The following is an 18,479-nucleotide window of genomic DNA, read 5'->3' as shown; positions in this document are numbered from 1 at the left end:
TTCTTTTGAAAAGTGTCTGTTCATATGCTTTGCCCACTTTGGAATGGGGTTGTTTGTTTTTTTCTAATACAAAATATTTTTTAAGTTTTTTGTACCTCTTTTTAATTCCTAAATCGTTTAGAAGCTTGTCTAATTTCACAGTATTTGGGGATTTTTCAGATATCTTTCAGTCATCAACTTGTGGTTCAGCTCTGTTATAATCAACATACTTCATAAGATTTATTTTTTAAAATTTGTCAAGGTGTGTTTATGAACCAAATTGTGCTCTTTTTTTTTATTAGTTTTGTATATGCAGTGGAAGATAATGTGTATTATGCTGTTGTTGGATGGAGTGTTCTATATGTGTCAACTAGGTCAAGATGGTTGATAATGTTTATAATAGATACTATTTCCTTATTGATTTTTGTCTACTTTGTCAGTTACTGAGAGAAGAGTGTTGATGTCTTAAACTATAATGTGTTTTTGTATACTTCTCCTCTTCATTCTAACAGTATTTGCTTCAGGTACTTTGCAGCTCTGTGGTTAGTTGCATACATGTTTACGGACGTTTTCGCATTGTTATGTCGATGAATTGACTCCTTTATAATCATCTTTCTTTAGTTCTTGACAAACCCTTGATTTAAAGTTGGTTTTATGTGATATTAATACAAACATACCTCTTTTTGTTGTGATTCACTTTACTGCACTTCACAGATAATTGCTTTTTTTTTTTAACATTTTTCATTTTACAATAGGTAGTCAAGAAAAGTCAAACCATATGTTCACCAATTCACACAGATATTCCCTTAGCCAATATCCAATTTTGTCACTCAGTTTCTACCTTCCACAAAACACTAGGACACAAAAACAATTCAGCCAAATTCTCTGCCACTTTATTACAAGAATAGCGTTTCCACCATTGTCCAATAACATGTTTTGCATTTCTATCTGAGACCTCACCAGAATCACCCTTTATAGGATGATTTAATTTTTTCTATAATCAAAGAACATGCTTTATAAGATTTAATTTGTTTTAATTTGTTGAAGTGTGTTTATGAACCATATTGTACCCTTTTTTGATGAATTTTGTACATGCAGTGTGAGAAAATGTGTATTATGCTGTTGTTGGGTAGAGCATTCTATAAATGTCAACTAGGTCAATAATTGTATAATGTTAGGAAAAAATATTTTAGAAGTTTACTTTCTATAGAACAAATTTTGCAGAAGGAAGATTTATTAGGATGTTTAATCACATATTTAGGAGCTCTGGAAGAGATATAGAGAAGAATGCTGTAGATTCTGTCCTTTAGGAAATTATAAACTAAGAGAGGGTATAATTATTAGCATAAAAGGACTTTAAATGAGGTAGATTATAGTCTATATACTAACTCAGTAATGTTTATTAAACACTACTATGGCTCATGTACTGTGCTACACACTAGAGTTACAGCAATGAGCAAAGTAGGTACTATTCATACTCTATGGGGTGTTTACTGTCTAGCTGGGTAAAAAAGGCAATATACATATTTTTGGGGGAATAATATTGAGATTTAGCTTATGTTACAGCATCATACTTAATGCTATATAGAATTTGTATAACAACAGCCTTTAATTGGTGGACTTCTGCCTAAACAAGGCATAAAAGAAAATGAGATAGAAATTCATGATCACTTTGTTTATTTTGAAGGAACTTCATACCATGATTTTGAAAAATGGTTAAAGAGTTGTACTTTCCATTCTCATATTTGGACTCTTGCTATAGCCATTTTATTTTTAAAGACAAGAAAGTTAAATAAGAAAACATAAAAATACTAAAGTAAGAACAGAAATAAAGTGTTCATACTGAAGAGGAACAAGACATTTGGATTTGATTATTCTTAGGCATTCATTGTTTTAAAATAAAAATCAGTGAGTGTATAGCATTTTTAATAATAACAATAACCTTTATAGCACTTTTGGCATGTTAAGTATATTATTTTATTTTCACAAGAAATGTATCAAGTAGATACTGTTATACCCATTTTGCAGATGAAAAAACTAAGTTACAAAAAGGTTCGGTATCTTGCCTAAAATCGTACAGCTCATAAGTGTCAAGAGTTGGAACTTAAAATGGAACAGCTGGACTCCAGAATCTGTGCTTCTAACTAGTATGCGATACTATCTCTCAACTTAAATCTCTCAAAACAAACTTTATGCCTTTTAACTGCCCATAGAGCCGACCATAATTAAAGATAGTCCAGTTTTGGTGACTTAATTTTACTTTGCCCCGCATCTACGGCTAAATCCTGGGGAGGAAGGGTCTGAGTCTGTGGATTTTGCTGAGATTCACAATTTCCTTTGTGCATCTAAATTAGCATTTAAAATAAATATTGTATTTGTTCTCTGTTGCTGCTTCTCACCATTAACATGTGAGTCTCATTGTGTGTATCTGTGTGTATATGTGTGTAGTAAGGAAGGTCATTAACCTTAGTTAACCCATGTCATTAAGAAGATGTTATTTTCCACAAATATTCCCAGAAATGAAGGATTTTTGGCAATAAGTAGAGAGAACTGTGCCCAGACGGAATATCTAATGTGTATCTATGCTTCAGGTTGAATACAAATATGTTAAGACATGTGTAATACATAAAAAGAATTTCCCCTCAAGGCTTCTGCTGTGAGAATACTTGATTAGCACATAAATATTTATGCTGCACATGGAAGAGTGTACTGCATTTAATTTAATGTTTTGTTGTTTACATTTCTTTAGTACCAAGTATAATCGGATATTTAAATCCTCATCTTGATGTCATCAATTATCTCATGGATTCAATTCACCAACTTCAAATTACTTGCACAATGTTTTCTTGTTTTAATTGTGTTAAAAACAAACAGAAATAAGCCCAATGGCGAGCCATGTAGAATTATCATAAAGATTTGAATAATACCGGTCATATGTTATTAAAGGATGTTTATATAGTCCTCGCAAATAACTTCTTTTTTGTACTAAATCCCTTGGCCAACTCATCCTTCTTTCCTTTATGTTGTTGAGTTAAACTAATAGATACATGAATTTAACATAAACGATTGGCTTTTTGTTTCAAAATTTGAGAGGCATTACTTGGTTGATTTAAAACAAAGCTAAGCATTAAATTCTGAATGAAAAAAAGCAGACTTATAAAATTTTTAGGAAGTTGTGTTTTCATCATTATATCTACTTGTTATATAATTCCTATTCATATTTCTTAATTTATAAAAGATATATGGGGCAAATGCTTCCTCAATATGATCCTAATTTTTCACTAAGGCAATAAGGGGATTTAGCCCTCTGGTTTGGCCAATCCGTGGGAGGAACTGTAAATGTATAAGTGATTTTATTTATGTTACTACACTATCGGACCTTCAGTGGTTCCTAGTGAATACCCAGTGCCTAGAATAGTGTTAGGTTACCTGGTAGATACTGTTAGAACTTGCTGATTGAATTAGATGTGACATAAGGATTACATTCATTTTGAATGTTCCTAAGAAAATACAGTTAGTGTAATAGTTACAAACTTTGGGAATGCATGACTACAAAGCATCATCAGACTAAGCAAAGGTGAGGGGAGCTTACTCAGGAAGTCAGGAAGAAAAGGTTTTAAGAATAGGCTAGACAACATTATGGTAGTGTTCTGATAAAGTGAATGTTAGTATTGGTGATTGAAGTGGAATAATTGTAAGTTAACTGTAAATTCTGTGATTCTGTCAGGTCCTGGGTAAAATAAAAACAGGAATCCTTTAAACCCCTACCCCTATACTTACAAAGACATTTGTACCACAGCTAGTATCAGAGTAAGCAAGTCCCTTTATCAAAGACTAACCTCTAGGTCACAGCTTTTCCTATCTCTTCTGAGGCAGTAATCTCTTCTGAGGATAGAGGAAATAAATGGCATTCTGGTTCCCTATTTAAGAGTCAAAGCTTACCCAGGAGTTTTATATGTTGGAAAGACTTTATAGAGGTGACAGAAAAATGAAGGTGTGCTACTTGGATGCATGGCAGGTAAAGGCTGGAGAATGGAATGCAAAAGACATCAGTAGAGCCTTTATGACAGATCAGACTGCCCAGGGCTCCATCATGGAGCTGACTGAACATGTGCTAAAGGAATGAATGAAATTTATTTTTATTAATACTATACTTGGCAGTCACAGTAACTATAGTTACTATGTATCGATTTTTATTGCTATAGTGTTTATGTAATTTATGTAATATATAGTATTATTACTATTTTATTTTTATTATTATAGTATTTATTTTTATTAATACTGTACTTGGCAGTCATAGTAACTACAAAGTCTTCTTGAGGTGGAAAATGTGACCATTCTAACACAAAACTGCGTAAATGCCCTCGTATTTGTATGAATGAAATTGGGTGAGTAAGTATTGTGACTTGTGTAGCTGCTATCAGAGGTATAGCTGACCTTGCTGATACTGTAGCATGAGAGGAGTGCTTCCAAGATGATAATAATGATTTTGAAAGTCAGCTATAAAGGGAGACAGATCTTGTACTGAATCTAGAACTCAAAAGTCTAAAAAAACGTTCCCTGTGCATTCTCATAGCAGCCTCTACAAAGTGCGATCATATCTCATTTTTTTGTTTGTTTGTTTGCTTTCCTGTTCTTTCCATTAGGGTAGAAACTGGTATGGGTCCCAATCTTGTGAGTTCTGGGCTCACTAGCTCATGTCATCTCCTAAGATAGCAATGCCTGCTTCTGGGATGCCTCCAGAGAAGCAGAGACCTCTCTGAGGCTCTTTTATAATTAACTTTTTTTCTTAAAGTAGGAGTATACAGAGTATACTCTAAAATAATGGTAAAAGTTATAGTATACTAAGTACATGATTACAGTGATTATCATCAAAGAGCCTGCCTTTGAAAGAAGACATAGCTCTAATGCTTAGTAACTAATCTACTTAGGTGGCATTTGGGAGGCAGTATGTGATAGGGTATTACAGGCTAAGATTGTTTGTTCTCTTGATCAGAGTATTTCTGAGACTGTCTACAGAGAAAAGTATGAGACAGATTTTTTTAAATACATCTTTTTGGTCTCACTGTGATAATGCAGTCTGCTTTATCTAGCTGAGTTAGGTGACAAGAATGAAACAGCAGCATAGGCTTAGACTTAGGGAAATTGTAAGTAGGAGCTGTCTCTGGAAATATAGAAGGAATTCTTTCTGCTAAAGCAACCAAAATGGTTCTCTTACTATCTAAATTGTAAGTGAGGAAATGTTTACTGGTTTATAGCTGATTTTTATGATAAAATTTTCAATGGCTAATTCAGCCAGCAGGCCAAATTATTTTCCATCTTGCAGAGGCAGACTTGAAACTGTTCTACACATGGCAGGTGTCTTCTCATCCTTCATGTCTCAGCATAAATGCTACCTCACAAAGACAACTTCCTTACTCTTTGAAGTAGTCATCCCCCTTCATCCAGATTTTCTTTCTTTCTTTCTTTCTTTCTTTCTTTCTTTCTTTCTTTCTTTCTTTCTTTCTTTCTTTCTTTCTTTCTTTCTTTCCTTCCTTCCTTCCTTCCTTCCTTCCTTCCTTTCCTCCTTCCCTTTCCTCCCTTCTTCCTTCCTTCCTTTCTTTCTCTTTCTTTCTTTTTTCCTTTCTTTTTCCTTTCACTGTTCTTTCTCTCTCTTTTCACTTTGTTTCTTTCTTTTCCTTCCTTCCCTCCCTCCTTCCCTCCCTCCCTGCCTCCCTCCCTCCTTTCCTTCCTTCCTTCCTTTTTCTTATTTATTGTAGAGATGGGGGTCTCACTCTGTCACGCAAGCTGGTCTTAAACTCCTGGCCTCAAGCAGTCCCCCTAATTTAACCTCCCAACATATTGGGATTGCAGACATGAGCCGCTATGCCTGGCCTCCCTCTTATTTTTGATCACAGACATTTTATTCCTCTTTCTAGCTCTGTCAGAATTATAAGGATCTCTATGTTTACAGTTTCTGTTTCAAGACGATAAGCACCATGACATCAGAGACCATGTATATATATTTTATTCATGGTATATTTAGTACCTACCTATTAACACCTAATACATGTTAGGCATTTATGAAATAATTCTTTGTTAAGTATTCAATAATAACTCTTACATTCTAGAACTCTTTAGCCTTTGTATTCAAATAATTTTTGTGGGGCTAAGATCTAGAATTAATTTCTTTCATTCATTCTTTTTATGCATTCATTCAAAGAACAGCAACATTAGTATGAGAAATTCTGCTAAATATTAGGGTTAGATACAAAGTAGTATAATAATTGATTCTATTTCTTAAAGAAGCTTGTGGTTTCTCACAAGTCCTATTCATATAGTTCTTTGGAAATCATGAAAGGATTTAAAGGTAGAATTTCTGATGCTTTTTATGCTTTTTCTAAGACTGTTTTGATGTGTACTTCATTACTGTGACTATTCAAGTTTTATTTTTATTTAAATTACAAAAAGACTTTAGTTCCTGTGTTCTGTTTATTTGATTAGATTTTTTTTTGTGATATGGACCAAGATGCTGGTTATTATATGTGTCATTACAACACTAATGTGATGTAATGACAATGTCATTTTACTTGGTGTCCACATTGAATTATTAATGGAAAAAGCATTATCCCACAAATTTTTAACAAATCTATGGGTTTTATTTTAAATATTCTGTGTTTGTTACCTTCAGCCTGTAGATAAAGATTTTAATCATTCTGCTGAATGGTTAATATCTTAAAGCAGCTCAAATAGAGAATTTTGGCCGTAAATACTGATAGGTTTCTATTATTTATGTTTGTGCTTCTTGATATCAGTTTGTTCATTTTGAAAGAAATTCGGAAACACTCATTTTTATAAATTATAAAGAAAAATAATATTCATGAATTACTTTAACAGAAATTGTACAGATTACTCTGGAGAAAATACAGAAATAATCTTAACTATAAACTGTCAGGTCATCTGAAGAATTATATTTTAAAAAAAAGACCAAAAACAGAACAGAACAAAGCCCTTTGCTTCAGAGATTGAAAGAAACAGGACTATCTTCCGATTATTACTGGTATTTATTAATCATATTGTTTTGGATTCTGACAAAGCCATGAAAGGCTTTTATTCTTCATTTTACAGATGAGGAGATTGACAGACAGCATTTAACTAGCTTGCTGATAGTAACAAAGCCAGAATTAAATTCAGTCAAGTTGTATTTTTTTCAATCATAAAAACCCATTACTAGTTTAGAGGATATACAGACGTTTTCTGTTTAACCTTTAAAAAGTTTACTTACAAGGAAGAGTAAGTTTGAGTTGTATGTTTCTGATTTTTTACTTCCATTTTGCTTTAACATGAAGAAAGGCAATACAGCAAATATTTCCACCTTCAAGAGAACTAAAGAACAAAAATAATTTTATCTTTTTAAATAGATACAATACAAAGTATGATAAAAAAGACTGTTAATTTCCAACAAAGAAAAGCCCAGGACCAGATGGCTTCACAGCTGAATTCTGCCAAACATTTAAAGAACTGATAGTTTTGCTTCCCAAACTCTTGCAAAAAAACAGACCTAGAGCAAATGATTTCCAAAACATTTTACAAGGCCAGCATCACCTTGATACCTAAGATCACAAGATAAAAACAAAAAACAAAAACAAACAAACAAACAAGCAAAAAAAAAAAAACCTACAGGCAAATTTCTTATATAAACATTGAAGAAAACATAGTCAATAAAATACCTACAATGGAATTTTCCTGAGCCCCAAAAAGAACAAGATCCTGCCATTTGCCCTGCATGGATGACTCTGGAGGATGTTAGTTAAGTGAAATAAGCCAGAAACAGAGAGGAAAAATATTGCATTATCTCCCTTAGATTTGGAATTTTTTTTTTAAATAAAAAATGCAGAGAAGCCAGCCAACAAAATTGTGGTTACAAGGGCAATTAAATGGGGAGATGTCACTCGGAGGAGATAAAGTAGCAGATATGTAGAATAAAACATCTAGAGATCTAACGTACAACATGAGGACTATAGGTAATAAAATTTTATTCTATGTAGGATTCATGTTAAGTGAGTAGATTTTAGACTCTGTTACCACAGAAACAAAGTGTCACTGGGTGAGATAAAGGATAAATGAATTTGTTTCGCTATAAAACCTTTTTACTGTCTACATGTATTTCTTTTTTCTTTTTTTTTAATTTTTTTTATTGCATTTTAGGTTTTGGGGTACATGTGATGAACATGCAAGATTGTTGCATAGGTACACACATGGCAGTGTGCTTTGCTTCCTTCCGTCCCCTCACCTGTATCTGTCTGTAAATTACTTTGGGCAGTATGGCCATTTTCACGATGTTGATTCTTCCTAACCATGAGCATGGAATGTTTCTCCATCTGTTTGTATCCTCTCTTATTTCGTTGAGCAATGGCTTGTAGTTCTCCTTGAAGAGGTCCTTTACGTTCCTTGTTAGTTGTATTCCTAGGTACTTTATTCTCTTTGTAGCAATTGTGAATGGCAGTTCGTTCTTGATTTGGCTCTCTTGAAGTCTATTACTGGTGTATAGGAATGCTTGTGATTTTTGCACATTGATTTTGTATTCTGAGACTTTGCTGAAGTTGTTTATCAGTTTCAGGAGATTTTGGGCTGAGATGATGGGGTCTTCCAGATATACAATCATGTCATCTGCAAATAGAGACAATTTGATTTCCTCCTTTCCAATTTGGATACCCTTTATTTCTTTTTCTTGCCTGATTGCTCTGGCTAGAACTTCCAGTACTATATTGAATAGGAGTGGTGAGAGAGGGCACCCTTGTCTAGTGCCAGATTTCAAAGGGAATGCTTCCAGTTTTTGCCCATTCAGTATGATATTGGCTGTTGGTTTGTCATAAATAGCTTTTATTGTTTTGAGATACGTTCCGTCAATACCTAGTTTATTGAGGGTTTTTAGCATAAAGCGTTGTTGAATTTTGTCAAAAGCCTTCTCTGCATCAATTGAGATAATCATGTGGTTTTTGTCTTTGGTTCTGTTTATGTGGTGAATTACGTTTATGGACTTGCGTATGTTGAACCAGCCTTGCATCCCCAGGATGAATCCTACTTGATCATGGTGGATGAGCTTTTTGATATGCTGTTGCAATCGGTTTGCCAGTATTTTATTGAAGATTTTTGCATCTATGTTCATCATGGATATTGGCCTGAAATTTTCTTTTCTTGTTGAGTCTCTGCCGGGTTTTGGTATCAGGATGATGTTTGTCTCGTAAAATGATTTGGGAAGGATTCCCTCTGTTTGGATTGTCTGGAATAGTTTCAGAAGGAATGGTATCAGCTCCTCTTTGTATGTCTGGTAAAATTCAACTGTGAGCCCATCGGACCTGGGCTTTTTTTGGGTGGTAGGCTCTTTATTGCTGCCTCAACTTCAGACCATGTTATTGGTCTATTCAGGGTTTCGGCTTCTTCCAGGTTTAGGCTTGGGAGGATTCAGGTGTCCAGGAATTTATCCATTTCTTCCAGGTTTACTAGTTTATGTGCATAGAGTTGTTTGTAATAATCTCTGATGATGGTTTGGATTTCTGTGGAATCTGTGGTGATATCCCCTTTATCGTTTTTTATTGCATCAATTTGGTTATTCTCTCTTTTCTTTTTTATTAATCTGGCTAGTGGTCTGTCTATTTTGTTGAACTTTTCAAAAAACCAGCTCCTGGATTTATTGATTTTTTGAAGAGTTTTTTGTGTTTCTATTTCCTTCAGTTCTGCTCTGATCTTAGTTATTTCCTGTCTTCTGCTAGGTTTTGAGTTTTTTTGATCTTGCTCCTCTAGCTCTTTCAATTTTGATGATAGGGTGTCAATTTTCGATCTCTCCTTTCTTCTCATGTGGGCACTCATTGCTATATATTTTCCTCTAGAGACTGCTTTAAATGTGTCCCAGAGATTCTGGTATGTTGTGTCTTCGTTCTCATTGGTTTCGAAGAACATCTTTATTTCTGCCTTCATTTCATTGTTTATCCAGTCAACATTCAAGAGCAAGTTGTTCAGTTTCCATGAAGCTGTGCGGTTCTGAGTTAGTTTCTGCATTCTGAGTTCTAATTCGATTGCACTGTGGTCTGAGAGACTGTTTGTTATGATTTCTGTTCTTTTGCATTTGCTGAGGAGTGATTTATTGCCAATTATGTGGTCAATTTTGGGGTAGGTGTGATGTGGTGCTGAGAAGAATGTATATTCTGTGGATTTGGGGTGGAGAGTTCTGTAAATGTCTATTAGGTTTGCTTGTTCCAGGTCTGTATTCAGGTCCTGGATATCCTTGTTGATTTTCTGTCTGGATGATCTGTCTAATATTGACAATGGGGTGTTAAAGTCTCCCACTATTATTGTGTGGGAGTCTAAGTCTCTTTGTAAGTCATTAAGAACTTGCCTTATGTATCTGGGTGCTCCTGTATTGGGTGCGTATATATTTAGGATCGTTAGCTCTTCTTGTTGCAGTGATCCTTTTACCATTATGTAATGTCCTTCTTTGTCTCTTTTGATCTTTGTTGCTTTAAAGTCTATTTTATCAGAGATGAGAATTGCAACTCCTGCCTTTTTTTGCACTCCATTTGCTTGGTAGATCTTCCTCCATCCCTTTATTTTGAGCCTTTGTGTATTCTTGCATGTAAGATGGGTTTCCTGGATACAGCACACTGATGGGTTTTGGCTTTTTATCCAATTTGCCAGTCTGTGTCTTTTGATTGGGGCATTTAGTCCATTGACATTTAGGGATAGTATTGTTATGTGTGAATTTGATACTGTCATTTTGATGCTTCCTGGCTGTTTTGTTGGTTAGTTGATGCAGATTATTGATTGTGTTGATGCTCTTTTACCATTTGGTGTGTTTTTGGAGTGGCTGGTACTGGTTGTTCCTTTCTATGTGTAGAGCCTCTTTCAGGAGTTCTTGTAGAGCAGGTTTGGTGGTGATGAAATCTCTGAGTGCTTGCTTGTTCACAAAGGATTTTATTTTTCCTTCACTTATGAAGCTTAGTTTGGCTGGATAGGAGATTCTGGATTGAAAGTTCTTTTCTTTAAGGATGTTGAATATTGGCCCCCAATCTCTTCTGGCTTGTAGGGTTTCTGCTGAGAGATCTGCTGTGAGTCTAATGGGCTTCCCTTTGTGGGTAACCCGACCTTTCTCTCTGGCTGCCCTTAGCATTTTCTCTTTTGTTGCAACCCTGGTGAGTCTGACGATTATGTGCCTTGGGGTTGCTCTTCTTGAGGAATATCTCTGTGGTGTTCTCTGTATTTCCTGGATTTGAATATTGGTCTGCCTTGCTAGGTTGGGGAAGTTTTCCTGGATAATATCCTGAAGAGTATTTTCCAGCTTGGATTCATTCTCTTCATCACATTCAGGTACACCTATCAGATGTAGATTAGGTCTTTTCACATAGTCCCACATTTCTTGAAGATTTTGTTCATTCCTTTTTGTGCTTTTTTCTCTGTTCTTGCCTTCTCTTTTTATTTCATTGAGTTGATCTTCGACCTCTGATATCCTTTCTTCTGCTTGGTCAATTCGGCTGTTGAAGCTTGTGCATGCTTCACGAAGTTCTCGTGTTGCGTTTTTCAGCTCCATCAATTCACTTATACTCCTCTCTATGCTGTCCATTCTCATCAGCAGTTCGTCCAATCTTTTTTCAAGGTTCCTATTTTCTTTGCATTGGGTTAGAACATGTTCTTTTAGCTCATTGTAGTTTCTTACTACCCACCTTCTGAAGTCTGATTCTGTCATTTCATCACCCTCCTTCTCCATCCGGTCTGGTTCCCTTGCTGGTGAGGAGTTGTGATCCCTTTTAGGAGGAGAGGTGTTCTGGTTTCGGGAGTTTTCATCCTTTTTGCGCTGGTTTCTTCCCATTTTTGTGGGTTTATCCACCTGTTGTCTGTCTCTGTCCCAGGGAGTTGGAGCTTTATGAGTTTCCCTTGCACTACTGCCTTTTTTGATTTTTCTTTCAAGTCTGACCCGCCCAGCTAGCAGCAGGCCTAGCCACTGCCTGCCCCCAGGGGCTTTGCTGAGCTGCTGTGGGCTCCGCCCAGCTGCCCTGAGCTCTTCCCTGTAGTCCTTTTTATATGGGCGTAGTTAGAACTGTCTCGGCAATGGTGGCCCCGCCTCTGTTATGGCGGACTCTCTCTGTTGTGGCAGGTTGCCTCGGCAACGGCGGGTTGCCTCGGCAATGGCAGCCTGCCTCCGTAGCGGTGGAGAGTCTCAGTAATGGCGGAAGCCCCTCCCCCACGGAGCCGGACCGTCCCGGTTCAGCTGTGCTTGGTTTGGAGGGCTCAACCCAGAGGGTTTCCAATTACTGTTTTTGTTTTCGTTGTTGTTGGGGGTGGAGGGCTGGGACCAACCGAGTCTGATCACCTGGCTCCCTGACTCAGAGTCTTTTCTTTTAAGTTGAACGACCCCGTGTTCCGGTCGCTTGTTGAAAAGGCTCAGGGATCTCCCGTGCTGCGACTCACGGAGTCGGCTCGAACTGTGACGACGGCTCCTGGCTGATTTTTTGCCTAGGAATCTCCTGGCCTGACTCGCTATTTCAGCTGAATGGGCAACTCTGCCGTCTCAGGGCTCTGCTCGCCAGCTAAGAGGGCTCCCAGACCAGTGGCTTTTGTAAGGAGAACTGCAGCAACAGGGAGTGGTCACAGCAGCCGCGCGGGCGGAATCAGCCCCACAGGGGCCAAAACAGCTGCACCGGCTGGGACTGCGACGCTGGCGACCCCTCTGCCTGGGTATCTCCTGGTCTGTGGGCAATAAGGGTTCGTCTGGAAATGCGGCGTCCACTCACCCTCTGCACTTTCACTGGGAGCTGAAGTCCTGAGCTGTTCTTAGGCGGCCATCTTCCCAGCATTCCTCTATCTACATGTATTTCTTAACATCATGTTACATACTTTAAATAGACCCCCCCCAAAATTTAATTTTCTTAAAAAAATGCTGTTGAAAATTTCCATTTAGCATCTAACTCATTCAGGTTTAAATGAACAAAAAATTGTTATGTACAAATCAGGAGAAACGTATAGGAATTTTAAAGACATTAGGGAATTTAAATGTCATCTAAATAATCTTTTTCAAAGCTTAAACCATTTATACATCTAACAAATATATCTAAAATATAGTCAAAATCTCAAAGTTTCTTGCATTATTAAGACTGCTCTGGGGCCAGGCACGGTGTCTCACGCCTGTAATCCCAGCACTTTGGGAGGCCGAGGCAGGTGGATCACGAGGTCAAGAGATCGAGACCATCCTGGTCAACATAGTGAAACCCTGTCTCTACTAAAAATACAGAAATTAGCTGGGCATGGTGGTGCACGCCTGTAGTCTCAGCTACTCGGGAGGCTGAGGCAGGAGGATTGCCTGAACCCAGGAGGCGGAGGTTGCAGTGAGCCGAGATCACACCATTGCACTCCAGCCTGGGTAACAAGAGCGAAACTCCGTCTCAAAAAAAAAATAAAAATAAAAAAGAAAGACTGCTCTGAATATATTTCATTTATTATGCTTATTACAAGCTTCTCACAACAGCCTAACACATTTCTTAACAATTTTCTGAACACGTAGTTGTTTTATTATGACCTTATTTTCCGCAATTAGGGTAAACATCACTTGCTTTGCAATTGGCTGGTGTCTGCATACAGTACCTGCCAGCTACACTTCAAGACACATAAATGGGCATTTGGTAAAACTTATTTCAACTTCTGTATTAGACAGAAGGCAACATTCCAGTTACATCACACTGAAAATAGCTAACCACTAGGCAGAAGAAACTATTTTTTAAAATCACATATACCTATAAGTTTTTAAAAAGTCCCTTTACAACGATGCAGTGTTACCACGATGTGATATTTGACTATCAACCCCTTACATTTTATTAAACTTGATTCTTGTTATTTCATGCTTCTTGAAAATATCAGAGTATAGTAATAAAATCCACAAAACTAAAGGGGGAAAAGGAATGGGAATAATAGAATAATTACAGCAGCCACAATATCCACAAGCTACATACTCAAACTGTATTGTCACAGATTTTGGAAATAGAGACTTCAGTTATGGGTGAGAAGAATGGTATTTCACATGAGTACAAAGTTACTTTTTTGTTTTTTCTCTAGGTTATGTAATTCTAGGCTTAACAGGTGCTTTTATTAGAAACATATAAACAGATATTAGTGATAGAACTAAAATAAAATGAGTCGAAGAGAAAGGCTGTAAAACAGATACTTTTCATTTGGTTCAGACCCAGACCCAAGTGTAAGGATAGCAAATTGCTCTTTATTAACTATATTGATGTATTTATTGCAAACACTCTATTTTCCTTTAATCTTCCCCATCTTGCCTGGAGTCACAGTCATTTACCTGGACATCCAAACAAGTGGACCCTTAATCCTTTTCTTGATCTACAGCTGATCAATCATTCAATAAAGTTCAAAAACTACAGCTAAATCCATCTCCTCCTCTCACCCTATTACACAGCCTCAGCTCAGGTCTTCACAATCTTCTTCCTGGACCTTCAATATGCCCTCTAAACTGGTCTGTCTGCACTCTTGCCCTAATCCCCATCCTCATTCACATCTGCATGATTTGTCTAAATCTTCAGAAATCTTCTATCTAATTAAAATTTTGTATTGGCTTTCCACCTTCTCCGGAGTAAATTTCCAGGTGTTTACTTTGGGTTATGAGACTCCTAGCCCACCAGCTCTACCATATCCTCTTCCCAGAATTGCAGTCTTGTGAAAGACTTGCAATCTTGAAGAGATATTGAGACCATAAATTCTTAGAGGGCAAAGATAATGTTTTATTTATATTTTTATCCTCTATTACAAATGAATGCTGTTTCACAATCCTACCTTTTTCCCCCAACATACTATTTTCTCTGTTCTTTTTTTTTTTTTCTCTCTCTCTCTCTTTTTTTTTCAACTTGGTGAACTTTTATTTCTCGAACATGTAATCATGTCACTTTCTTAATAAAATCTCCTGACACAAGCCTGCAAAAAGTTAGTGCTCCCTTGTCTTGTACAAACTTATTTTTCCACAGTTCACACGATCTAATTAAACTACTTGTTTCCATCTCTGTCTTCCCTTTTAAAGTGTGTGCATCCCAAAGGCAAAGAGTTTATCTTAAAATTTGCATACATTTAGGGATCCAGAACAGTTTTTAGAACATTATTTTAATGTGGTAGGCACTATTCTAAGGACTTTTCCATGATCTCATTTAATGAAACACGTTTATAATTAATATTGATTAAGTGAAGTTAAAAGCATAAAGATATTTACAGAAAAATTTCACTTGCAAGATGTCACAATATTGAATCCTATTTGAGAATTCAGACAATACAGTCAATAAATAGCAACTTTCAAGTTGGAGAAAGTTAAGTGGTGTAAGGTATTTTTGGGTAATGGAGGTAATGCACCAATGGGGTCATGTGAGTCAAGTGTAAGTGAAGGATGCTCATAGGTAGTGAAATCTTACTAAATAAAATTCACAATTTGTGATTTCAGAGAGTTGCTAGTAAATGAAAAGAGCCATGGATCAGATCTTCAAAAGTAATGTTGCTACTTTTACAGTGTGCCATTAAGAAATTGCTAAGGTTATTTAAAAAGTAGTTATATTAAAATCTAAAAGCCACTCTTTGTGTTTCACTATGCAAGTTTTATTTTACCTCGCTGGTAAGCCAGATAAAATACAGTGGGAAGATATCCTCATTTGAATGTCAACATCAGCAGTACTTCATCTAAAACTCATACTGTGACTGGGGTTTTGGGGGAGATATGCAAATTAAAACCTACTGTTCTTTTCAAGATCTAAGTGCTTACTATTATTTAGGAGCATAAACTATTTTCATAGAGGAACATAGTAAGTAAACATGAAGTATAATAGATTTTTATTGTCTCCATTTTTTTTCTATTGTCACAGACCTGTTGAATTTTCAGAAGCTGAATTCTCACGGGTTGAATATCAACGAAAACAGCAATTTTGGGACTCAGTGCGGCTAGCTCTTTTCACATTGGCAATTGTAGCAATTATAGGAATTGCAATTGGTATTGTTACTCATTTTGTTATTGAGGGTAAGTATCCAGGTCACAGTTCTATTGCCTAAGAACTTCATGACTTCGTACCTTGAAAGTGACATTTGCATGATACTATCATTTTAATTACCAGTCTTTTACTAATGTTAAATTATAGTTTGCCTCTGCATTTAGCTCTGTGTTACATATTTTCACTTAGTTAAGTTTGTAATAAGCATTGCATTGATAGACACATCTAAAAGAAACATAAAAAAGAGAAAGAAGAATGTAAAGATCACCTTTAGCATGTGCTAAGTTTAGTATACTTTTCTCAGAATCAGTATATTAATGAGTTGCCTCAAGAAAAGTTCATGATATAAGAAAAGTTACCTGAAAAATACCTTTAAAGGGCTAAACATCAAGCATATTTTTGAAGGAAAAAAAAACAGATTTTTTATGACGGTGGAAAGAAGGAAAAGCTAAGAATTAATTCCTAATTATATATGCAAAAATGGAGAGTCAGTATCATAGTTGAGCCAAATGACAGTCAGCCAAGATTCATTTACCTTCATCTTTGGTTTCTGTATATATATATATATATATATATATATATATATATATATATATATATATTTTTTTTTTTTTTTTTTTTTTAATTGAGACAGTCTTATGCTATCACCCAGGCTGGAATGCAGTGGCATGATCTGGGCTCATTGCAACCTCCTCCACTTCCCAGGTTCAAGAGATTCTTGTGCCTCAGCCTCCTGAGTAGCTGGGATTACATGTGCCTGCCACCAAGCTCATTTAATTTTCGTATTTTTAGTAGGGATGGGGTTTCAACATTTTGGCCAGGCTGGTCTCGAACTTACAACCTTGGGTGATCTGCTAGACTCAGCCTCCCAAAGTGCTGGGATTACAGGCATGAGCCACCGCATCTGGCCAATTTCTGAATTTTAAATCACAGGTGATTGAGACTTAAAATTTTAGGCACTCATATCAGTCACAACAGTAAAACCACACTTGAAAGTTCCAAAGAAGAAATGAAATACTGTCCAACATGCCTAGTTTACCTTCCTACCCTCATTATTGGGGGATTGATAATATCCATTCCTTAGACTCATAAAATGAAAGCATAAGCCAAGCTACTCTATACAATGTTATCTTTTTGTTAGTATTTTCTTTGGGTTAGAAAGTAATTAAACGGTTTTGTTTTTAAAATGCCCTTCACTCCCAATGCTTATAAAAGAAAAAAAATTGAAAGATAATAAAAATAATGACAAAAAAAGCATTTTAGCCATTTAAAAACATCTTAGAGGTCATCATAGGCTGAATCATGCTCCATTCCCACCCAAAGATGTCCATGTCCTAATTGTCAGAATCTATGAATGTTATCTAATGTAGCAAAAAGGCCTTTCCAGATGTCATTAAACTAATAATTTTGAGATGGGACATTCTCCTGGATTTTTTGGATAGCTCCTAAATATAACTACAAGGGTCCTCTTAAGGGGGAGGAAATAGGGTCAAAGGAGGAAGAAGGCAATGTAACAACAAAAGCAAGAGGAGAAGGTGGGATGATGTAAAATGGGACCATCAGCAGGAATGTGGATAGTCTCTAGAAAAAGGCAAGAAATAGATGCTCCTCCTACAGCTTCTAGAAGGAACCAGCTCTGCCACCTTTTTTATTTTAGCTTTGCAAAACTCACATACGATATATGACCTCCAGAACTGTAAGAGAATAAATTTGTGTTGTTTTAAGTCACCAGACCTACAGTAATTTGTTATAGCAGCAGTAGACAAGTAATACAGAGGTTAACAGCCAAGGATTTGAGTGTTGACTGCAGATAATTGAAACGTCGCCTGACTGCAGATGGACATTTAGGAAAAGAGGGGAGAAGGTAGCTCATGACAAAATTTAAACAAGTAGAATGGGAAAAAATAGAGATATATAAGGTGAAGCAGTTTTTAAAAGGAACATACCTATTTTTATAGCAGAAGGAAGTCATTGAGGGAAATTACATGCTAGTAACCAGGGTATCAACAGAAGACAAATTATTTCTAAAATATTGCTTTTATGGATTGTAAATGAATCTATCTGAAAGACAGTGGAGTAAAAGTTATCAATAATTGTGAAATAATCACAATAGAAATAAGGATTTTAGCAGACATAATGGTAAAAGTCACATCACCAGGATGGACATGTATTTGATGGAATTATTTTTATCCTAAAGATCTCAGTAATTATGAATGATCAACTTTTGGTATATTATAATTCTGACAATCATCCACTGTCTTTAAAACTTGGCAATTTTTAAATAAGAATTAATTAAAGCCGTGACTTTAAAATATGATTGATTTATCAGTGCCCTTCAGCCAGAGATCACACGAATACATCTTCAGATATATAAAAGGGAAAAAGAACATATGCCGTGGAGAACCACAAGCCGCCTAGTAAAAAGATTGTTCAAAAGAATGTACTGTAAGATTTTGGCTTGTCTTAGGTGATTCAGGGGGAGCGTTGAAGGAACTG

General features: G+C 36.2%; 1 protein-coding gene across 1 annotated transcript in view; it reads left to right on the top strand.

Moving 5' to 3' along the window:
* Positions 1 to 18,479, top strand: part of TMPRSS11F (transmembrane serine protease 11F) — an 80,335-nt gene that overhangs the window by 24,150 nt on the left and 37,706 nt on the right. Inside the window, exon 3 of the mRNA XM_003931897.4 lies at positions 15,861 to 16,012. Coding sequence (XP_003931946.1) covers positions 15,861 to 16,012 — 152 coding nt within the window. The remainder of the gene's footprint in view (positions 1 to 15,860; positions 16,013 to 18,479) is intronic.

This window comes from Saimiri boliviensis, chromosome 3 (genome assembly GCF_048565385.1).
Source record: "Saimiri boliviensis isolate mSaiBol1 chromosome 3, mSaiBol1.pri, whole genome shotgun sequence".
Taxonomy (NCBI): Eukaryota; Metazoa; Chordata; class Mammalia; order Primates; family Cebidae; genus Saimiri; species Saimiri boliviensis.
Note: the sequence above shows the minus strand (reverse complement) of the source record. Positions and strands in the feature narration are given on the sequence as shown.